This window comes from Pteropus medius, unplaced genomic scaffold, assembly GCF_902729225.1.
Source record: "Pteropus medius unplaced genomic scaffold, Ma_sr-lr_union100, whole genome shotgun sequence".
NCBI classification, from domain to species: Eukaryota; Metazoa; Chordata; class Mammalia; order Chiroptera; family Pteropodidae; genus Pteropus; species Pteropus medius.
This window is the reverse complement of record NW_024352787.1, coordinates 18,856,941-18,882,229: the sequence shown is the minus strand read 5'-3', so window position 1 is coordinate 18,882,229 and position 25,289 is coordinate 18,856,941. Positions and strand designations below refer to the sequence as shown.

Sequence of the window (25,289 nt, the reverse complement as noted above, 5' to 3'; positions counted from 1 at the left end):
ATGTCTTACAATTTCTAAAAATATTTTCTCTTCATTAAATAGGAATCACGGTCTTATTTTCTTCAGAGAGCATTTTGTATATACTGACTTAAATATTTTACCCACAATTCATGGACAAAATTGTATACTCAACTGCACATAATTTAATCTTTCTTTGAGGATTAAGAAGCTTACTTTGGGATCTCCCTGAAACTCAGGAATTTCATTATGATTTCCACTTGTATTCACAAAAGAAATGTAAACATAGCAGCTGGCAGACAAACTGAGAAGAGTATACCACTGGGCAGTGTCTGTCCTGGCAATTTGGGAACAGGATTCCTCAAGGGGTCTCTTCACTTTGGGAGTAAAAAATGAACACAATATGAACTCTTTCACTTTATGTAGTCAAATCAAAAACAGAGGGAGTTTTCTCTCAATATTACCATTACCTGCCTCACATACACTATATAAAAATATACTCAGAAAACCAAGATCAAGGGCAACCTGAATTTTAAATCCCATGGTGGAAATCTGGCATAAGACAGGGTTTCTCCTTAGGCCGATGAATGAGAATTTTTTCTCCTTAAAATGAAAATCATTATTGTCTTTTAGGAGAAAGATAAAGGCAAAAGACACATAAATTAATAATCTTAAAATGTATTTTCATTTCTAAAAAAAATGTGCTGGGTCAATGGAATTGCAGTAGAACTAGTTATGTGAAATTTGGTTATAAATGAATAAAAAACCAATAAGATATCATGTTAATGAAAAAAATTATTAAGTTCCTGTCTTTTTGATGTTCCTCTGACAATTAGTATTTCCTTCCTCATCGATAGTATAAACTCTAGGCAGATATCTAAAGGAATTAAATAATAAAATATGTTTTGAAGGGAAAAAAGAGGGAAGAAGGAAAAGAGAAAGAAGAGAGACTGAGACAAAGGGTAGAAAAAGTAAAAAGTAAAAAAAAGAAAAAGAAAAAGAAAAAAAGGCATTTTTCAAAGAGTTTCCAGGACTCGAATATAAATATGGCATTAATTCTTTTTCCACCAAGTCTTAGTCTTGGCAGGTTTCTGCTAAAATGCAGGAATTTCATGGATGTGGAAACTGGTGATGGAAAATGCATTATTATACACAACATTGTTGTACTTGAGAGGAACTATATGGGAAAAAAAAATAACACCCTAGAATAAATACAAATGAAATTCATGTATCAAAACCAATACTGTGAAAATAGTTTAAATGTTTCTTGAATTTATATGTAGTCATTAACCTAAATGCAGATTTTAGTTCAAGCTACACTTCTGCCTCATGGTCAGAAGGCCTGAAAACCTGTGGTGTGGAAAATTGGCAGGTTAGAGAATATTGAATTGGTCTCCATGGAAAAACAGATTTGGCAGCCATAACCTCCTCCTTGAGTACCCTCCCCACCCCCAACCCAACCAAATTCTTCTCCCTATCTCACTCCTGTCCCAGGAAAGAGGCCAAGGGAATGCCATATATGAGCTAAAACAGCAAGCAGATGTCAACCTGGCCATTCATCAAAAGATCTTTCCCATTGGCCTTGAATCTCATGGTCAGAATAAGCACACCCAAAAGTCTCAACCATAGATTTGCCCTCAGAGAGCACAGAGGTTGAAGGTTTCCATTTCTACTGATTTTGTTTCCTTCTTCCTTGGAAAAGGAAGTGAAGTGATGCATGTGCTTTACCTGATGACCCTAAAGGAAACTATAATTCACAAATGAAAAATATCAATTCATTTGCACAAGTCCTTAAAATCTATTCCTCTCTTCCACTCCTACTCCCAATATAGCCCAATGTTGTTGGAGAATATTTTCCTTCCAGCCTCAGTCTAACTTCCTTCAAACCCCACAGCTTCAGAGGGAATGTTCACTAGGCCCCTTCAGTGGGTTCTGGGCCCTTTGCATGAGCCAACTGGGGAAAGAATTTCCTTCTCCCAGTGAATGTTGTATCCATATGCTGTACCTGTGCCTCTCTCAGTGGTTTCACCCTGATCTTTTCTCTCTTTGCAGCTGGTTAATAATCCACTAGCAAGTCAGGCTGCAGCGGCTGCAGCAGCAGCAGCCATGGGCTCCATAGCAAGCTCACAGGCCTTTGGCAATGCCCTCTCGAGTCTTCAGGGGGTCACGGGTCAACTAGTTACTAATGCACAAGGACAGGTGAGTGGGAGATGGGTTGAACAAGAGTGAATTTTTATGGCAGATTGAACTTGGAAAGGAGATGAATTTTTTTTTTTGCATGACAGTGATATGTAACCGCATCCATTTGAGGCAAATAAATAATGTTTACTAGCAATGTCAAGAACAGGAATAGGGTTGGGAGGTTTTTCTATATTTTAGAAGCAAGATTTTTTTTTCCTTCTTCTTCCCCTAGTATGTCTAAGTTGTATTTTGTTTTTATTTCTATATGGTGATTTATGTTCTGATACTAACTGAAGAAATTACTTTTCATAACAGGGCATTCTTTTTTTTAAAAAAAAAAGGTAAATTTTAAAAATAAAATGTTTCACTTCGCTTTTTTCTATTTTTTTATTCTTGTTAAATGGGTAATGGGGCAAACTGATAAATTTCCTTCTGTAATTGCTTCTAAGATTTCTAAACTAGCCTTAATAAAGCCAATTTCGGAATTATGAGGAGGTAATGGAAAAAAAGTCCTATAAAAGCATCAAAGAAAAAGAGCGAGTTAGAGTGAAGCCCACTACATGTCAGGACCCCATTCTCCTGCTGATTCTCATGGAAGTTCAGTAATCTCTTGTATGCTTGTAGATTTACTTCCGTCTGCCAGGGCCAGCAAGCCTTCCTCATGTCCTAAGCAGTGCACCTGTTCCCTTACACCACTAATGTGCCAGCACTGCAGTCACCAAATTACTGATGGAGCTTCAGATGAGTGTGGCTCTATCTTCAATACCCCAATAAATGTAAAAGCTGCATGAAAATCAAACAAGAGTTGAAGCTGATGGTTTTGGGGTGCCCTCCATTCAAAAGCCTAACACAGAGCCCAGCTTCGGTGGTTAGGGCATCTCCATCTCAAATGTTCCTGTTTCTGATGATGAAACACAAGGGAGAAGATTCTTGCACCCTCTCCAAGATTTTTCCTCTCAGAATTGTTTACTCAGCAGTAAGTTTACGCATCCCTGCTTGGCCTGCTCTGTAGAGAACAGGAATTTCGATGTCTTGAACCCTGTTTTTATTTTACATAAAGAGTAAACAGAGATGCATTATAAGCTAAACCGTCTCCATCTACGTCCCAGGGAAAAAAAGCTGACCTTGTTATATTTCCTGGGCGGGTGCAGTATTGTCCCGTCAGAACCCCGAGGGCTGAACGATGGAGCTTGTCAAAGAGCGGCCCCGGGTAATGAATCATCTTATCACAGGTGCACACCACACATATTAAAGGAGGGTTGTATGAACACTGTGCCCTCCATAGTCACCTTTCAATGTCGGCTTTAACCCTTGTTCCAATCCCTTTTCATCAAAGGATCATTTTATGCAGCCAGCTCTAAATGGAGGCTCTCAAAAGCCTATTAAGATTTCTGGAGGGATGGGGGGTATTGGTGTGGAGGAAAAGTTGATTTTAATATCTATAGCTCATTCTCAGATCAGGTTAGTCCTGGAAGTTGTTTCCTAGAGTTGCGCTCAAAATAGAACACCCCAATTCATTCCTGGCAGGCTGCTGGCCCTTGGTAAATTTTAAGAGTTCAAGATAGAAATTTTATCCACTGATGTGTATTTCCTTCTGATTTTTCTGTTCCAGTGTCCAAGTAAAATGTACCACTATGCCCTACCATTTGAGAATTTGTGATGGAAAAAATGCTTTAGTGTTTAGAAGGAATTATTAGAAATTAATTCTTCTGATAATTTAATGGCTAATCATTTTGCCAGTTACAAACCCATACCCTTCTCAGGAGCTAGAGTTGTTTTGTTTGGCCTTTGCCTGTCCGCATCCCAGAGACCACTTTCTCAGCCCATGAGTGCCCATAAGGAAATGAGTGTGAACGTAGAAGCTTGATTAGTACTCTGCATATAGTAAATAAGCATTGATTTTATTTATTTATTTATTTATTTTAGAAACTGTTACGATAGTTACGATAGTTACGATAAATCTTCATGATATAAACACAATCATCTTTCCAGAAAAAAGTGGCTGCCCTGCATCTGTTGGCACAAAGATACTTGTTCAGGCCTTATACAGTGGTCAAATTACATCAAAAAAGAAGGGCAAAAATGATTTGCTCTGTGTGTGTGTGTGTGTGTGTGTGCACGCGCGCGTGTTCCTTTGTCTTGTACTAATGTGGTACAAAAGCGTAAGAATACATTGGAATCAGGTTAATACAATTAGCCTTGCTTAAAATATCACATAACAACTATACCCAGCCCATTTTCAATTTCTTAAAAATCTCCACAGAGCTTTCCCAGAAAAGGTATAAAAAGAAAACTCTTAATATATTTAGAGATTCTTTCGTTTGAGTTCTTGACATTAACTATTCTTCATATTTGAAAGTTCACCCAAAAGTGACATACCCAAATCTACCTTCAGGCTCCTGGCTTTTGACTCTTATCAGGAAGAAATCCCACCACCTGGGGCTTGTAGTTTTGCTTCCCTGTCTGGAATTTATGTTTTCATTTACTGGATCTCAGTAAATGAAAAAAATTGGGAAATCTCAATGTATTTAAGAATTTTTGTTTTCTGTTCTTTTTTTCCTAACCAGTAGTAATGAACAAATACAGAGAAAAGACTTCAGTCATTTTTATACCTTTCTGACCCTGTCATTCATTTGCAGTGAATTCAGAAGTCAGATACTGTTCCAAAGAGTGATTAATTTTAAAAGAAATGCTACATTCTAAAGCCACAAAATACAAACCTTACCCAGGGATGTTAAGGTATTTTAACATTATGAGATACCCAACTTCACTCTGAGGTGGGAAGGTAGCAAGTTTTCTATTGGTAATTAGTGATCATAAGTTTATAATAACTATCACAGTGCTAAGAAGAACATTCTAGTTCTTTTTATTTACCAAATCAAGAGCTCATGCACATGTGGAAGCTAGGCAATGGACTAGCTACAGACTTGTTTGAATTACCAAGTCAGCCAATAACTAGCTCTGTGACCTTAAGCAAATTACTTGAGCTCTCTGAGCTTCGGTTTCACTATAAAATAAAAATAATAAAATCTAAATCACTAGATTATAAAGATTAAATGAGATAATGTATGACAAAAAGCCTACCATACTGCCTGAGTCCTCAGTTAAAGACTCAATAAGTGGTTGCCATAATTTAATTGTTGTCATCGTCATCATCATCATCATCATCATCACCATAGTTTAGAGTTTGTCTAGCATTTTCTGGAAACCTATATTTGGTTTGGATATACAGCAAAAGGCAGTACAGTGTATAGGCAAAAAATACATATGGGCTCTGGAACCAGACTCCTGTTCATCAGCTGTGAGATCTTTGGCAATGTACTTACCCTCTCTGTGCCTCGACTTCTTCATCTGAAAAATGGGAATAATAACGGCACCAGCTTCTAGGATTAAAGTGCTTAGAATCGGGTCAGGCATATAAGTCAACATTCAGTAATGCTATCACTCAAGATTCTATGTGTTTTCGGTTTATAACTTTTCACACAAACCCACTGTGTGTGTAAGGAGTTTGAGAATGTGAAAATCTAGGGTTGTAGGACATTAAGTTATTTTAGGGAAATCTCTTCCTTACCCTGGACAGTTCAGTGTGTATGTGTGTGTGTGTGTGTGTGTGTGTGTGTGTGTGTGTGTGTGTGTGTGTGTGTTAACACTCACACAGTGGGTATATTCAGGATTTGGCAAGTAGATTTACCATTGATTTGTTCAGCTATGGAATTGGCTTCCTTTGTGCCCCTGGCAATATCTCTTTATTGGCATTATTGCAGAAAAGTAAAAGCAAATGAAATTTTATTTTATCCTGGGGCTAAAGAAAGCATTTTACATTTTAACTGAAGCTCAGAATGTTTCCTGATGAAATTAGTTCTTGACCACTGTGAAATTTTCTTAAGTGGCAGCAAGTCAAGTCAAATACCCTTTCTTAAGTCTTTAAAGAGCCAGTCAAGTAAAAAAATAATAATAAACAAGCAAACAACATTACTTTTTCTAATTATAAAAAGAATAAAAAATTAAAAGGACTTATCCATTCAAGTTACCCAGAAATCACACACCAATGTACCAATAAACAATGGCTGAGCAGAGCTGGTTTGGCAAGGTGAAAGGATTTGCTATAGAACGGGAGCTGCTTCCTCAAATGACCAGAAGGCTATAATTAAAGAAAAACAATCTGCTGATAATAACAGAAGCCTGTGCCTTGTGGCTTAGAGGATACACCCTTAATTGTACAAAACCATTCTTGGTGAGTCACCTCTATTCAACAGCTCTGGACTGGACATGATGTTTGACAAACTGGAAGACCATTCTAACATCATAACTTTGAAATGTGGTAAAAAATAGATGTCTGAGAATTAAAGAAACATGATGTTTACATCGGGATTTTCATCTGAATTATAATAACAGTAAATTAAATAATATTTCTGGAAGGCAATAGAGTAGCTAAGAGCATGGGCTTTGAAGAAAACGGGTCTTATTGGAACACATTTTTAGCTTTGTGGCCTTGTGTTATAAAACTGTTCTGGGCCTCTGTTTTCTCATCAGTAAAACAGGAGAGTGATAAAACGTCTCACATACTTTTGTTTGGGCTTAAATGTGTAACGGTAGAAAAAGTGCTTAGCACAGTGCCTGATATGTCTTAAGCATTTAATAAATTGTATTAATTTATTAATAAATTAATGTTATAGCTATTCTTTTTCAGGTTAAAAAAAAAACAGCAATTGACCCTGAACTATGGGTTGCTAAATTCAACACGTAATTTAAACGGAAAGATGAGAATCTTTTAGAGAAAAAAAATCACTATAAGATGAATGAAAATTAAGTTGTAATAAATGCAAATCTCAGCCAAAGGATTAAGATATAATGAATTTATTCAATAAGTGTCCATTTAGCCCCTCTGTGGGTTTTATTAGATCTGCATAGGAGAACAAACAAATCCATAGATGCCCACATTTGTAGAACAAATTTCAAACCTTGTGTAAAGGAAATAAAATGTATAACCTTGACCATGTGACTAGAGCATTAGACATATCCAGCTAAAGCCAACTGATCAGGAATTTAGGGTGTTTCACATATACTCTTTCATTGCAATAATGAAATTGGTTAAATGTATGGAGAAAATAAAAAATAATTTTTTTCAAAAAATGAGTACAAAAGACATCCTCGTTCAACCACCTAGATATTAACATTTTTCCATATGTTTCAGTTCTCTTATTTTTAAAAGACATAAAACATTACTGATACAGTTAAGACCTTAACATCCTCTTCTCCCATTTCTCTCCTTTCCTTCCTAAGGCAATTACTATAATAAAATTGATGATTCTTTCATGCAAGTTTTGCATTTTTACTACAAAATATTGATTTTTAATCTACAAAATCATATGTACAGAATACCATTTTAATACAAAATAGAATATATTGTTAAGACATTTTGCATAAATAAGAATCAAACAGCTTTTGTTGAAATTTTGGCATAGGTAGCTAAAAATTCAGTGTTGGTATCTGCATATTTCCCCTCAAATATTCTAAATAGAGCGATCTATTTATGTAATATGCTGAACCAAAGGGTTTGTTTTCTAAACCCAAACTCAAAACTGTCCGACAAAATATTTTATTTTCTCATTTGCAAATATCATTATATAAAGTTTTAAAAGGTGTAAAAATTCAATCACATTCAGTGAAATACAGTGAAATGACACTTTTTAATAGAATAACATTTTTTAAATCAGCTCTTTCTAGAGACTGGGAAATATATGTTCATGGGGTTCCGTAATACTATAAGAATTTTACCCTGGCTTCATTCGAGTAATAACGATAAAACAATAACAATAAACAACCTCAGTCTTTCTACTAACATATCAAATTTCCCCTTTGAGCCCAATTGAGAGCTTTATTTCCTCATTGCATGAGAGGCCATTGCATTAAAGTGATGTTTCCCTAAGTGTGAGCCTCGGGGAGGAGAGGAAACGAGCCCCTGGAGCCGCTGCACAAACGAGAGTTCCCGGGAAAGACGCAGGGAGGCGCCCGCACCGAGTCCCCTTGTCGCCCTGTCGCGTGGGCGTTCCTGGCCGGGCCCTGGAGGACGCGTGTCCCTTGGCGGCCACTCATAAACTGATGAATGTTAATGGGGCCGGGCAGGACGGCCACATCTCCCAGATGACACGCCACACACCCTCTCACTTTTTTAACCCCACTTTTCCCAAATTTACAGTCCACCTAACATGTCATAGAATTTAGGGTCGCAGAGAACATGTTAAGAAATACTGCAGGAAGTATTTCCTCCAGTCAGGCTCCGCTTGGCAACCGGGCCTGGCGGTGATTTCTGTGGGGCCGTTTGAGTGCACACACCTGCATAGAAGAGTTGTGGCTAGAAGGGATGTCATACCTCTAGGAAAAGCGCCCAGGATTGTAAAGTGAACATCCAGGGTAGATGAACACCCTGCCCCGAGGCCCGGCGGCAATGCGCTTCTCAGGGCTCTGTCACCTGCAGCGACTTGGCGGAGGTAAAGGGGAGTGGGCGGGGGCGGGGGCAGGGGGCGGGGGACGGAGTGAGACGCTCCTGGCTCTCCCGCCCTCGTGGATCTGAGGAGTGGGACGCACTTGATGGTAAAGAGCGCTAATGAGCCCTGATGGCCCTCGATGGCTCCGCAGTAATTACGCGGGAGATGGATTTGTTGGGAGGCTTTGCTACTGTCGTGGCTCAGCTGCTGACAAGAGGGACGTAATCAGGTCTCAGAGCCGGTCTGCGCCACCAGCAGAAGTGCAGCTCTGTCTCTCATTATGACGAGGAATTGTTCAACCTAGACTTTCCCTACCTTGCCAAAAGTCGCCTCTGCCTCCCGCTCCTGCTCCTCTTACCTCTCCAACTTCTGACATGAAAGAGTTAACCCCATTAGTATCATCAGCCCAAATAGTCCACCAACTTGAAGAACTGAAAATAAAGCACCCTCTGAAATCTTAATTTCTACCCTCTTCCCCAGCAAACTCAGCAGTGCCGCCTGTCATTTACAATTAAAGGGGTGGGCGAAAACAATACAAAATATAGTTTGGGGGATCGCGGATTGAGGGTTGAGACAGAGAGAACAAAGGCCTCTCTCATCTAAAGCAGAACTTTGGATTGTTGTGCTGTCACATTTTTTTCTGGTCATTGCATTTTTTTAAAATTCTTCATCCATGAGTATTTCATTTTCCTGGGAATAGGGAAATGTATTCTTGTGTAGGTTCCTGGATCAAGACTGTAGGCACATCCTTTCCGGATAAAGAATAAGAGAAGGGCCAATTAACTGATAGGGCAACCTAATTGACAGCTATCATTATAAACAAGTACTAAGTTAAAAGACACCATTTTCAGACAGCTCCTTCAGAGCTAGTCTGACTATTTGGATCTTTGTTTCACTAGCACAGTTTACATTTTAATTAGTGAACACTTATGACAAAATAATATCACTCTTTAACATTCACGTGGCTCATTTCAGTGTGCAGTGCTCTTTAACCATCCTATTTCCTAGAGCAGCACTAGGTTTTAGCTGAATGTTCCTTCAGGCTGATTTCTAAAAAAGAATAATGGAAATAATAATATCTCCCATGTACTGAGCCTTCACCATGGGGCTGCTATCATCTGTGATCTTGTTACACAGGTTTAATTATCTGTAGTCTATAGATGTGATTATCACAGCTATGCAGATTAGCAAACTCTTGGAATGCTAGAATTCGAAGAGTTGGGTGGGCTCCCAGGAATGGCACCTTCAGTAAGTGGCAGAACTGAGATCTAAGCCCAAAGTTCACATCCATCCTCTTTTCCCACCCTCACTGTATGGTGTTCAAAGACCTAGGTTCATTTTCTCCATGCTCCATAGATGTGTCACAGGCTCCAAAAATTCCATTTTTCCATCTGCTAACAGAAACTGTAATTCTTGACCTATCAACCTTACAGATTTCTCTTGAAGGTATATATAAACACACATACTTAAAAATAGGGAGAGTTGTAAACCTTGCTAAAATAAATGTAGAGTGTTTTAGTCAATGTTTTTACCATTGTTATTTTTGCTAATCAAGGGAACTAGAGAGGCCGATTCTGAGAAATCTCCAAAGCAAGGAGATAATCTTGAAAAGTAGACCTCAGGTCTCAACTTCACCTTGCCAGAAAAAATCCTCAAGGTGGCAGGGTCTGTAGGTCTGCATCTTCCAGCAAGGCACCCTATCCATAAGGAAAGAAGTGTATGGTGAGTGCTTTGTATGGGGCTCTCCGAAATGAGATTCACTGGAATCTTCTTGGGCTTCTTATATTATCATATGGCAAAATAATTTTAGAGTTAATTAAACTCCTAAAGTGGCAATGCCCGAGACATTTCTCGATCCTTGACTTTGAAAGCTGCTCCTCTAAGAAAGAGAGAAATATCTATTACTGTATTGAGTCTAAGAAACCACTGATTTTAAGTTACACCACCAATTTAATAACAGCTTTTTGGAATGGAAGAAAATACTACTGCATTGAACAGATATGTCAATCTTTAGGGGCAGCTTAATTTCACAAATACTACAAATGTAAAAAATATGGGGGGGTGTCTTATAATTGAGGAAATATGTTATTTATTTGATAAATAGCCTTAACTAAAGTTAGTATCAGAAAGACTGTGTACTTGGCTGTTGATGATGGCTCTCTTTTTAGTATTTAGTTTCTAGTAAAAAGTCAGGGATGGAAGTAGAAGCTATTTATTTCTCAGTTTTTCCAACTAGAGAATGAAAATTAAACTTAATTTGGGTCAGGGAACATGGAAAGAGAGGAAATTCTTGACTTTGACTTAGCAGCCCTAGAACATCATCTTTTTCTGCAAATGAATTTTATGATTAAGCAGAGCAGTAACAGAGAGGGGGAAACATTAAATTCAGATATAAGATGCATTCAACTTCCAAATCAATGTTCACTGTACAATATGCCAAATAATGCACCCAACTTTCTTGTTGGCCTAAGAGTTGTTGACTTGATGCATTCTTCCTTAGATGTAGGCATTATATCAACTCATCGGACAATAAGAGAAATGAGAAATAGATCAGAGATAGATAGGAATAGAAAAGTCACAACTTAGAACAGTGAGAGGAGCCAGCTTCAGGTTCAGTGTACAGAAGTATGCCTTTGCACGATGTAATTGAATGTAATGCATTAGACATAGGACATTGCTCCAAATTGTTATTCATCTCATTAACTACCCCTTTCCACCTTGTAAAAATAACAATATAAGTTGATCCTGAGATGATGTCATAAAGTGGAGAGTTCAGAATATGACAGTAAAGTCAAGATGCAATACAGCTTTAAACTTATAAGTAAATTGCATAAACCAAGCAACACATAAACACACAAAGGAAAAAAAATTACACACTTCTTAGACCTGACACTTGCCAATAGATATTCACAAAAATCCAGTCTTGTCAGACTAACAGAGGTAGACAGTACAAGTGTCCATGTGCTCACACTGAAGGCAGCCCTGGGTATAAAACACAGGCTTTCAAATCAGATGCCATCCCCAAGCAGCTCTGCAACCTCAGGCAAAGTACCCAGTCTCACTCAGCTGCAGTTTTCTCTTCTATGCAATGACAACAATGCATTCCTCTCAGGGTTGTTAGGAGGATTAGTACTAACGATAATAAAATTAACAAATAGCTGCCATTTATTGAGCACTTTCTACCTGCCAAAGAGTGCATTATTTCATTTCATCTTGACCATAACCACAGAATATGGTTTATGCACATTGCATAGATTAAGAAACTTCCAAGATCACCCAGCTGGAAATGCTGAGGTTCAAATAAGTTTTGTCTGATATCAGAGATTGCTCTTAATTGCTTGTTCCAACAATAATTAAATTTTTTTCTTTTTCTTTGCTGATGTATCTCAAATGGCTAGAATAGCACCTGGCACATAAGGAGCATAAACAGAGTAATAAAATCTGTGGACCGAATTTCATATAAACTAATATACTATCCGATAAGCATTTTGCATAAATTCATCATTTCATTTTGTTCTCACAATAATCTTGGACTATTATCTCTAATTTACAGCTGAGGAAACAGAGGCTTAGAAAAGCTGACCAGCTTCCCAGGGCCACACAGTTAGTAAGTGATAGAGTCTAGATTTGAGCCCTTATCCAGCTGCTTCAAAGCCCAGCTTTCCTCTTAATGAAGCCGCTTTCAGCATGATGTGTTTACATACCTAATACTGTGCCTGCCATATAGTAGTCATTCCATAAATATGCTTTCCTCACCCATACGCATGTAATCCAGAGTGGCTGGTCTAAAGTAAGGTTTACTTAAGATATTGAAGTTTTATGTGGAAATGCTTGTAAGCATGATGCCATCCTGCATTACCATATCTGATGAAAATGGCACTTGTTTATTTATTAAACATTTTTCAATTTTGTAAACTATTAACATTTCAGGGTTGTTGTAGGAAATAAAGGTAATAAAGGGTGTTAAATGCTTGGCATAGCTCCTGACACATAGTGAATACCATGCAAGTCCTGCCTCTCTCACCTTGAAACTCATCAAGAGGACCAGTGTGATGATTTTGAGTCTGCTGCTCACACCTATTAGTAACAGGGTAAACTGACGACCTTATTTTCTTCAAATTATCAGCAGCAGAAGGCTAGTGATGTCTAGCTTGCCACTCTAACATGGCTGTGTGGCCGCTAGACACAATAACATCACTTTTCCTTATCACAAAATGTACTTTATTTGATCAAAAGGCAGGACCACAGGGCCACATTGCCTGCTAAGTTAATTTAACTACTATTGGTTCCCCTGATGCTTTAGAATAAAAACATTTCTATCTGCCTTCCTTAAATCTGCAGGTGAGGTTAGCAAGCTAACCCAGACAATCAAAAGGAGATCAGTAATACGTACAACTAGAAAAACAAAGATCGGTTTTAAATTCACATGGAATTTGAGGACTTAATTGCAAGTTAAAAATGGAAGCGTTCTCAGTATCATGGCTTTATAAAAGAACTATTTGGGTTTTTTTTAATATAAAGGGTGATATCCTTAAGAAAAAGTAAATTATCTACATTTAAATGGTGATATACAATTACTTAGATAAACACATAAGGGATTGACATGGCATGCTACTCAGGATTCTGAGAACTTATTTTGATTTTTTGAGATCACAAAATCATATACATTTAAAAATATTTAAAAAATAGATAAGACAGTAGAAATAGAATTAATATGGATGGTTCTGCTTATCTAGAGTTTTTTCTGCAATCTGGAACCTAGATGAAGCAGAAAAGTGCTAAGAATTTATTCTTGTCAGAAACCGAATCTATTACCACAAACATTGCTAGAAATGTCCCAAATATTTTAGAGAAGTTAAGCAGATTATTTCTTAACACTGAGTTATGAATTAAGTTTATAGTTTTGTGAGTAATTATCTCAATTGTTCTTCAATGTAAGAATCACTATACCAATACCTACATTATTTGACAATATATATATATAGTTTGTGAATGATTTCATCTGGCAAGACTGTGAAACTTATTCCTGATAAGTCTGTACTTCAGAAATAGCCTTTGAAATAAAAAATTCCAAAGTTCATTGGCATAAATTATAAATTATTCAGCTTACAACAGCACAGTAGAAAAATTATTATATTAGTAGTATAGTAGTAACGATAAAATACATTTTTCTAAGACCGAATTTGAAGTACTGGAGTAGTACTTAAACATATATATATTTGAGGGACATTTAAAGTAGAAACCAGAAAATTGTGAGAAACCACAATTGGAAGGATGCAGTGGCCCTCTTTGCTTAGATCTGTCAAACCCCACCTGATGGTTGGTAAGAGTGCAGACTGATCAACTATGAAAATGTGGATACAATTTTATGAGAAAAATTAATCAGCGTAATTCTAATGAGTTATGGTCTTTGTTGTGAGAAATGAAAAATTCCATGGTCTCACCCTAAAGAACATTAAGAAAACATTACTAAGAGGAAACCGAAAAAGTAATATATGTTAGAATGATGGGGACAACTTTTTCTGATTGAACAGATAGATAAATATTGCATGCAAGTATCGAAATACATTTAATTTTGCCACAACAATATTCTCTTCACAAAAAGCATATGAATCATCTTGTACTCATGAAACTAGGTGGTGATAAACAGATGTATCTTTAATGACACTTGGAATGCCTTCGCTGCCCACCCTTTTTGTTTTGTTGTTTATACCAATTTAAATTTGGCTTTACGGCCCGAATGTGCTCATAATACTAGGTGATGCAAAATGCGTGCAGCACTTTCTTGAACAATTGCTAAACATTTCCTTCAAATCCCATTGCTCCAAAGAATTTGGAATATTGGAGGTCACTGATTTAGGTTTCTGATTTAGGCTATTTTCTCTGATTGCCGTAGCTCTTTTTCTCGCATTTGGGAATATAAAATAAATGGTTCATAGGCTTAGGGCTTCATTTAGGAATGTTTACTAAAGCTTTTAAGGACCAAAGATGAGTTAAACTAAAAAATATTCTCCCAAGCAATAAATAACTTTAATCTAATTTAGTCATTTAATCTGGCATCAGCAGGCAAAAGTAGAAATACTTCCCCAAATTCTAGGTATTTTCAGTTGGCATTAAAAATTAAAAGTTTTAAGCAAAGCCATGTAAAGCCTTACTTATAAAGTTGGTCTTTCTGCAAAATTATGTTTTCATCACAGCCGTGGTTTCCTTTTGAAGGAAAAAAACATGTAGTTGTTTTTTAGCATTTCCACAGTGTTGCCAGCTGCAAAGAAAGTGAAATTATTCATAGTTTAATTTGTAGTCATTGAGGAAAAAGAAAGAGATGATGAAATGTTTCCAGTTCATACTTAAGAATCTGTTTTTGTTTTCTGGTCTTTATCCTACTGAACAAATATAATGAATATTACAATGAAAATATAAAACTTCTAAAAATAGTTGGAAATTGAAGCATTAGATCATATTTGCAAACATTTCCATTTCCTCTCATTGAAAATAAAGTGAGAAGCTACAAATTGAAACCAAGGTCACAATGGCTAGAAGGAATTTGCTTTAGTATGAGATGCCACACTTGCCCTTGTTATAAGTAGCTATTGATTGAAATATATATTTGTTTTTATTCCAACTGGGATTTTTCTATAGATGGGAAAATTATAATAAAAATTATAACATTAATATTACATAAATTAATATAATATATTTATAGATGAAGGGAGAGCTTTGTGAGAGGATGGTGGAACTAAGCCCTTGTTTACCACGTGATGAATTCATGTGGAATCAAGATGGCCTAGGTTATTAAGACTGTGGTATGGTCTCTGAGGAGGAACATTGTTCCATGCAAACTAAAGGGCATTCCTCAATGTGTCCCTGTCATTTCTGCTCTCCAGCGGGAACCCAGCAGTTTCAACTTATGTTCTTGAGGACCAGAAGGTCCCAGTGAATTTACTTCCCACCTACCCGCATAAAGTAACCCAGCCCTCCTTGCTATCTGACTTTTTAAAGCATTTTAGACATCTTCTTTTTTACAATCAAAATGATTTCAAAACAGAATTTAGGGTCAACAGATATTTTTCAGACTCTCCAAATCTAGAAGTTTCTGGCACATAGTGGGTACTTAATAAATGGAATGCAGAAATCAAATTTCAATAATATTGGACCTCTTCAAAGATTTTTAGAAACTACTATTTTTCAGGAGAAAAGAACCTGTTTCAATGAAGGGTGAATTCAGCAGCCCAATGACAAATCTGAGCATGTAAACAGTCTCTAAAAGGAGGAATCACAGAAGATCACCTCAAGTCATTGACAATTGCAACAGTTTTCCAGGAGGATAAAAGAGTAGACAGGACTCTTGCCAAGAGCAGGGGTTTTAGCATTATGTAAACTGTTGCCATCTTGACTGTTCTGACTACTGGAAGTGTAGACTTTCTTCTTCACTAGGTGTCTGTTGCCATAGATGACAAAACTTACAGAACACTCTTATTAATCCAGAAGAAAAGATTTTTATGAATTCAGATGACTAATTTCCCAGTCTTCTACATGGGAACCTGGGCAATATGCTATGGCCCAGTGCTGGGCACATAGCAGGCCCCAGAAAGGATTTACTGAGTGAATAGGTAGGTAGGTGAGTGAGTGAGTATGTGAGTGATCAATTTGTGCATGAATCAATGCATGAATAAAACAACACTCTTAATTTTGAAGCCATTTAGAATAAAGCAGAGAGGTTCCAACAATTCCCTGGCTTTTCTAAACTTGAAGAGGTTCTTATTCATTTACTAGAATTATCTACATTTACCTCAATCCACCACTCCTACTCCAAATATATCTGTATTATCCATTCATATATGGTACTTTTGATATGTAAAGTATTAATATTTGTATAAACAACTAAACTCATATAATCAAAGCCTTTCAGTACATTTTAATAAATAGGTAATACATTTCTAAGGGGAAGACTTAGACAAGGAACAAAGTGGAAAGGTCTTTGTCCATTTCCCAAAGGGTGTCTCCAAATCCCACTTTCCTGTCTGTCTCAAGGAGAATTGCGTGTCATGCTGAGAGTCTTTCTTATTTGACCTTTGCTGGGAGAACCTACCTTGTATCACAGAGTATTTCTCCCCAGTCACAGATGAAGCCAATAAACCTTTGATTCCAATATCATGCCTAACCAAACCTTAGGCTAACATTGTGCAAAATTGATTCTCCTCTCTTTTGTCTTCTTCATCCCACTTTCTACATAAGTTAAAAAAAAAAAAAAGCAGAGCAATAGAGGGAAAATAGCACCACTGAGTAATCAAGAACCCTTAAGTAATCCAGAGCTTGCCAATATGCTTTTTAGTATAGTATATCTAGAATTCAGATATAATTTTTAAACTTGTGTTGATAGTGGGCACCAATACTATGTTCGAGAAAAGGATTGATTTCCTGGATACTGACCCCTGCCCATGAATGACTCCAGAATAAGCCATGCAGGCAGTTACAATGACTCTTCAGTAATTCTCGTCTCAATGTAATATTATCTTGTATAAATTTAATCTTTTGATTACACTCTGGATCAAAACTTTTATTGTATTAATGTTTCTTAGCACTTAGGTGGGAACCTGAATAAAAGAGTAAACAGTAAATCTTATAATTACAGTAAAATATGTGAGAATAGATATTATGGCAAGTCTTAAAATAAAAAAATAATTTTAATTTGCCTCCAGAATTTATAGAGTTCCAGATTTACTTGTAGTATTACTATAGTAGGAACTGTCAACAGTTAAGGACGTGATTGCAACTGCTAACTTCATTTTTCTGAAGGATTTGAGAAAGATTCAGATCCGATAAGAATGACTATCATATCAATGGACTTGACTCTTCCCTGGGAGGCCTGTCACCTCTTAAGATGTGGAGCTTCTTCCATGATGTTTGCTGCTAATGGGCTGCATATAGGGTTCAGGCCATGTTCCACAAGCAGATCATTCCTATAAACCACATTTGGAATTGACATCATTCATCCTGTCTTATGTCGTCAGAATCTAGTAGAATCCTTTCACCCAATTTCATCATCTGTAATTGGAAAACAAAGGCATACACAGCATATTTCTTCTTTCTCAATAATTAAACAAACAAAAGACAATATTCAGTAGTGAGTTTGGGATTTGGAGATAGTCCTGTGTTCGATTAAAGATAAGAGGGGAGACCCATAAAAGCACATCTTAATGTACCTCAATATTGCTTATTACTAATGAAAATAATCTTGCTAACATAATTGCCAAAAGACCATGTCAAAATTCATTCTGACTCTTTTCTTAGGTATTGTCACTATTTTCTCCTGTGGTGGGCACTGGCTTTCCCTGTTATAATTTTCAGATTTTAAAAAGCTTCAGAAGGACTTTAGCAAATAAGGCATTTTGAATAGTATCCATTTTTAATTTGGCTGAAACTTCAACAATCAGCGTTATAAGTGGTAGCAACTACTTCTCAGAAATAAACTGAATTTATAGCTAGAGGAAAATGTATATTCTGCTCACAATTTTAATTTCTCTACTTCTGGTATATTGTTAAATTCTCTCCTCTCTTTTCCCCCATGTCCCCCTCTTGCCTTCCTTTTTCCTCTACTTTTCGAGCATTCTTAGTTAACAAAGTCTTGACAGCACAACCCATGGAATCTTCTTTTTTGGTGTTATTAACCTTAATAAATGTGAAGGCAGTCCCTGTTTTTACTTGGTTTTAAAATTATGAAGAGTAATGGCTTAGAAAATAGTCACTAATATTCATGAATAAGTCATTTTTAATTTATACAAACTACTTAATTATAGGCCTCAAATGTTAAAATTAATTTAAAAAATAAAAAGAGTACATTACCCTCACGCCTGACCCCCTCACACATCAAATGGTACAATAACCTAGAGGAGGTGGGAGACTGGGAGAGAATTACAAGTTTGAATTTCTTTGTCTAGTAATTTATGATTATCAAACCCCTTCTTATACAAGTGGAGAAAGAGGACAGAATTGGTACTTGGGGATATAATTATCAAAGCCTCCCACTGTCCCTTTCAACCTTTTCAGTGGCAATGGGCCTCCTCCTCCCCCTAGATAAAAGCGAGGGATCTTGGCCCATGACTTTTCTTAGACACTCTTAGTGACTACAATCGTCTATGGTCACTTTAAACTGCAAATAAGATGCCCAGTTCCCTGACAACAATGAAAACTGCCAACCTAACAAACGTCCCGCCCTACCACCTGTGGCCCCAGCTGAGCTTCCTTCCTCTGCCTGCTACTGTAGGAAAGTGTCACCAGGTCCCACTGTCTTTCCCCATTGGAATGATTCTCATTTCCTCAGCTTGCTAACCTTCCTTCTGACAGGTCAGGTTGAGGTGGTAAGAGAACAGATAGGATATAAGAATCGTACCAGTTTGCTGAACTGTTATAAGACAGCTTCTGCTATCTTGGCCAGTAGACGGCTCAAACAAACTCTTGCCGGCATTTTCATGATGTCTTTCAAGGCCCAACTGGGACCTTTCCGATGCATATCGCTATGGGCAACGTGTTTCCTTCCAGCTCCCTACTCCCCTCTCAGGGCTTGGTTTCTTCAGGTCCACTCTCAAGGCCCTGTGATACTGCCACGGTGCCCATATGCCAGCGGGTCCCCTGGGACAGACAGGATTGTAAATGGTTTAGATTCATGGTATGGAGTCCAGGGAAACACTTACGCATCCTCATTCTGCTGTCAGTGAAATGTAGCTAGTGGCCGTCAATGCCGTTCTCTTTCTCTCTTTTCCTTTTTCCTCGTCCTCTTCCTTTTACTCCTCTCCTTCTCCTTTTCACTGCCTTTTTCTCTCTTCCCTTCTCAGCTCAAAAGTCATAGGCTCTCACCCATAGATTCCTCACAGTGCGGTGTCCCCAAATTTGAGGGAACAATATTAAATCAACCACTTTCGTTAACTTTGAGGGGAAGAGAAAGCCTTCCATGCCCATGCCTGAGAGTGAAGAAAACACAGAGTTTCAAAGCTTCTCTGTGTCTACCCGTGAGGGGTGAGTTCTGGACTGTCTGACCGGGTTACAGAAACCGCCTCTGTCTGCTCGGCACAAAGGTCTCATCCCTATTTCGGAATGCGGCACCTATTGAATCTTGGTGCCTCAGTGGAAACTTCCACCTTAGTATTCTTTTACAAGACAAGGAAGAGTTCATTATTTTCTATGATAAACTACTGTTTTCTGTTCCTCGGGATAAAATATTTTCTTGGTGAAATTGTAACATTCAGAAAAATTCAAAAGATCTTTTGCAACTTAGTGCAAAAACCTAGGAGTTACCACAAAAGCATGTAAGCAAAATTAAGTCATGAATAAACATTTATTGAACACCTGTTTTATTATTAAAGCATGGTGTTGAGTGCTTTGCATACATTATCTTATTTAGTCCTCACAATAACCTTATGAAGCGGGCATTATTATTCCCACTTTATAGATGAGTAGACTGAGGTTCTAAGAGGTGAAGTAATTCACCCGTAATCTTCTATAGGCAAATCTTGAGCTTGATTCTAGCCAGTGCAGAACATTTTCCCCTTTCCGTGTATATCTTAAACTCTATGAAGAATTACCTTTAATGACTTTTTAACAGCTTTTAGGGGAGAGAATTGTTTTTACTGCTGTTATTTCTATTTTTACAACATCGGCTTTTGTGCAAAGTATCTTTCATAATGTGACTAAAAGTGACATTTTAAAGATTATGACCCCTCTAATTCTTCACTCTTGTCTGTGAGTGTGTTTCTAAAGTTGAAACTAAATACAGAACACCCAGCGGGGATCCTAATTCTAACTGACAGTTAAATAGGTAGGATTCCCAAGGGTAGAGTACCTATTGATACCCGTAATATAATCATGAAAATGTATACTTTATAAAGTTCTTCCTCGCAGTTGCTCATTAAGAAAATGTGTGTCATCCACTTCCTTCAAGTTGGTCTGAGATAATTTGTCTCATATCCTTGACTTCAATTATGCCACCTTCAGGCACACTGCCATTTCCTATGCCCACAGCTACACTAGACATCGTCAATCAGTCATGGCACTGTTTTTTCCTGAACTCTGGAACCTTAAGATCTCAGGGAAGCCATGGCCAATTGATTGTTGTTGCCTGCAAGATTAAATCTATTTGCCCTTACTTGAGTGTCTTCCTCTAATTGAACTCCTTTATCTGCTTATCTCCATGCCTTTACTATTCTTTGGTTCAGATACTCTGTTATAGGGCCCTCTTAATATTCACATTTCTCTTGTTATCCATCTTGGACATAGCTAAATGCAAGAAGGCACTAGATTGCATCTTGCAAAAATGAATTTTGTTTAGGAAATAATTGCATTCTCTTACTCTTCCTGGAATCAACATCAGAGTTGTCAAAATAATTCTAAGTGAGTTTAACCTTAAATCTGGGAGCACAGTGAGACTAAAATGAGGCAAGAAGAGTTGCTGCAGCCAGACCAGAAAAGACAGGGAAGGTGACTGGCTATTTCTATTCTGCCAGTCACTCACCACCAGCTCCTTGGCTCTCAAATGCTATAAGTTCTTTTTTCAAGAATGGACAGAGTGATGCTAATGTTAACAAAAGCCTCTTGACCAAAAAGTGCTGAGGTTACACAAATATCTGGCAAAGAATTGTCTCTACTGATGGATTGAAAAACCTGAGGAAATCACCAATTTACAGCATTGGTGGGTTTCTTTTTCTTAAAGATGTGTGCAACAAAATTACTTGTCAATTTGACATCTGCAATCACACTCTCTGTAGCAGAGTTTAACTGCATGTCATAGACTATTACGACATGTGGCCCATCAGACAACTTGTCTGGATGCCCTGGGCTTCTGTGATACCACCCTATCGATACCCTGCTATCGATAACATCTACATGTTGGCAATGAATAAATTCAACACACACTACTCTCCATCAGTCATAATTCATCCCTACTGAATACTTCAACTAGACTGAGATCCATAAGGGCATTGTAATGATAACCTGATGACCTAAAGGACTTACATGGCCTTGAATCACTGAGGTTTGCTACAATTGCAAGAAAATCTTTACAGTAGCTAAAATTATAATTGCTGGTGTGTTAATAATAGTCAAATTTATGTGTAAGCCTCTCAAACTCTTATGGAAATAGGAATATGTGTACTAATGAACACTGGTAGTCATTTAAAGATTTTTTTTTTAGCTGCTTTTGCAACTGGGACTTTATTTTCAGTGGTGGTTTATGCTCTTAACTGCTCTAAGGAAACAGATGGGCAAATATGAACAGCAACAACCAAATAAGTCCCCTGTCAGAGAGGCTGGAACTCTTTAGGTCACAAATTATCATTACAATACCAGTATGGGCCTTGGCCTGGTTAAATCATTCATCAGAGATGAATCATTACTGTTAGAGTTGGGCTCAAAGACATACAAGATCATTGTAAATGGTTCCAGAGCTATTTGTTATGGAATTGATAGAACAATAACCTCACTCAAAAATTTCTAATGTTGTGACTTAGGCATAAAGTAAGCCATGCTTTTTGAAATGAGGTGGAAGTGAACCAATCAAGCAACCTCTATGTCAAGGATTCATTGAGGCATTTGCTTCACACTTGGGCGACTATAATACAGTAGCATCCTAGTGACTGAGTTCCTGGTTTGTAGTTTCTCACCACACTGTCACATTTACACCTAAAATAGTTCCATTTCAGCACTCTTCCCCAAGCACCCCTCAGAAACCATTCATCAAAACCCTTTGCCTGGATGGAAGTTGGCCTTTCCAGACTGACCTGTCCTTGCTCCACTGTCTCCAACCTCTTTTGTGTCTGTGTTTCTCATCTCCAGCATAGAATCTTGTTTGGAATGGTTACTCTGCCATGCCAAATCCCACCCAACCTCCAAGACCCTTCTCTGCCCCCATTTCTTCTGTGAAGTATTCCCCACCCATCCCCACCTTTCTTTCTCTGAAATAACTCATTCATTCCCAATATTCTTTTGAGTACTCACCATGTGGGTATAGAGATTTTTATCAAATAATCCTTGCCTCTTGTTTGGTGCATAGTATTTCTCTATAGAATCGTTAGAATCTTTGCATGCCATGTACCTGTTTTATCACTCCCCTCCCCTGCCCCAATAGCATCTTCTGGTGTCCTCCATGGTACATGACACCATGTCTTATATAGAGAATGGTCTGAAGGTATTAGGCTGCTCTGCCAGAGTCCTCAGCATCTTAGCAGAGCTGAAATTCATCTTGTGTAGTTAATCCCTTGAGTTGGAGTTACAGCCTAGCGGTCATTTTTGCTCAGTGATATGTGCTTCCACTGACTTCTCTTATCAGTAAATCTTTAGCTCTGGAAGCCAGAAACTCAAACTCCAAAAGCTAGTCCAAGGACTGTAAGTGCCTCAAAAGCATCCTCTTTCTATCTTTGCCCTCAAGTCAGAGTTTCTCTAATGTCAAAATTCAATTTTAATTTCCTGATATAGTTGAAATATGTGTAGATACAAATACTTCCCTCGAATATCAAAAAGCCTTTAATTCAAAATATGATTTCTACATGTAAAACTGTCAACTTTCCACGAGTGCCAAGGGCCTCACACATTGACTGCCTTGGCTTCTCTCATTTTTGTTTTCAATCTTTCAAATCAGAGTCTGAGGAAGCATTTTGGTGAGACGTATGGAAGTGCTGAGAGGAATGGGAACCAGTCTAAGTGAAATAGGCACATCAGAGAATTTTTAGACAATAGTGTACGCTCCTCTCTATCCTCCAATGAATGGGAGCAAATTAAAATCAGCATGTTGTAATACATCGAGGAATATTAGAAAATTCCCCACAATGCACTGCCAAGGTTTTGACATGCTGAGATGGTAATCCCAGCTCCCCTGAAAAGGGAACAAAAATAAGAAATGCATAACCTCTCAGACAGCTTCCTGACTGGAATGGCCCCTAACCCTACCCTTACCCCAAAGGCAAACTCTCTCCTTATTAAAGGGTTCCTTCAGTCATGCCATTCCAGATCCTTCTGGCTCTGACACTAGTGCTGCCCTACCACCAGTAAGTAATGTGAGGGCCTAAGAAAGAAGAGAGGATTGGGTGGGAAGGGACCTAAGTGGAATCATGTTTTAGTAATATCACAGCGCAGTATGTGGAAGAGAGGCTGCATGCAGGGAAGAGGCTGATGAGTCATTTGCATTCGCCTTTTTTCTTGCCACACAGAAAGCAGACAGAGGATCTCATTACACAAGGTGAGCACAGACTTGTGTCAATCTTCTCAGAGTAGAATACCTCTCTCTGCATCACAGTGTGTTCTATTGCTGTCAAGTGCTGTGCCTCACTCTGAAGCCTTCTCCCAGGCTACTTACTCACATGACTCCTAAAGGGACTGACATCCTGCCTAAAATAGAACCCACAACCCCGCCACCTCAATGAACCCAGCTTTCAACTCAGGCCAATCAGATGGAGTGGAGCTTCTCAGGCCTATAACATGAGGAAGCCAGAGTGGATGGGTCAGCCACCAAGTTATCATAGTGCATTGTAGAAAGGAAGATTATACAGCTCACAATGCAAGTGTAGAGAGGGGTGTTATACAGTTCACACTGCAAGTGTGGAGAGGGAAAGTATCCAACATAGGTGTGAGACAAGGACCCTGCTCCCCAGGCCTCTCCACATTGCCTGTAGGGTCATAAGAGGAGCCTTTGGATACTAAGCTGCTTAATGCAAGAGCACTCATCAATAAAGTACTTATGTGCTCTGATCTATTGATGTGGACTCCTCCTGACCTTGCTGGCACTGATGAGACATGCTCATTGCTGATGCTGCAGGACGGACATTGCAGGCTTGTTCAGTGAGACTGAGGAGCTGCAAACTCCCTAAGGGGCTGCCGACCACTCTCACAGTAATTACTTGACCTTTATCAGCATTCATTGACAACTGCCACTGATACTTGATATTCGCACAACCCTTCCATTAGTGCCATCCCACAGGGGCTTTTGTTGTGGAAGCAATGACCAAATGAGGAGGGGAGAGAGGGGGCAATTTCCCTTTCATGATCTTTGTCACTGAATGGTGGGGTCTCGTGGTTCTTCTGTGGTCCCAATTGCATCTGGAATCCCAGTGACAGCTGACTCTAGAAGTCATTCATTTAAAAGACATTTATTGAGAAATTATGTTTAAAAGCCTGTTAGGGATACTGTGGGGTTAGAAATCAGAATCATTTATGTATAAATTCAGTCCACAAGTAACTTATTGTCTGGTGGGAAGTCGCAGACAGAATGCAATGCTTTTTTCTAAGAGCTAGTACCCTCCAATATTCTTCTTGTGGTGGGAGCCAGATGACATAATGGAAAAGCAAGCACTGGGGGTCAGCCAGACCTGGACTCCAGCTTCAGCTCCGTTCATCATGTACAGATTTCTCCATCACATCACCACAGAGCATTAGTCCTGCCCTTCTTAGTACCTTCTTACATACTAAGAAGGGCAGGACTAAAGCCCACTTCTCAGAGCTATTGTAAGAATATGGAATGAAATGAAATCACTTCTTGAGAAAACATTATTAATATGTCTTGGTGGCCCCCAAGCCACATCACCATGGTGCTCTTCTGGGAGGTGGCCCTGGAAGATAACCAGCAGAGCAGAGCTGTTTAACTATACTGTGGTGTGTGGAAGGGAAAGCCTCCAGTCTCAA

At 38.2% G+C, this 25,289-nt stretch overlaps 1 protein-coding gene across 1 annotated transcript in view; it reads left to right on the top strand.

Moving 5' to 3' along the window:
• POU6F2 (POU class 6 homeobox 2) overlaps nt 1-25,289 on the top strand; it is a 457,914-nt gene that overhangs the window by 407,579 nt on the left and 25,046 nt on the right. Inside the window, exon 6 of the mRNA XM_039849138.1 lies at nt 2,011-2,157. Within this exon, the coding sequence (XP_039705072.1) occupies nt 2,011-2,157 (147 nt within the window). The remainder of the gene's footprint in view (nt 1-2,010; nt 2,158-25,289) is intronic.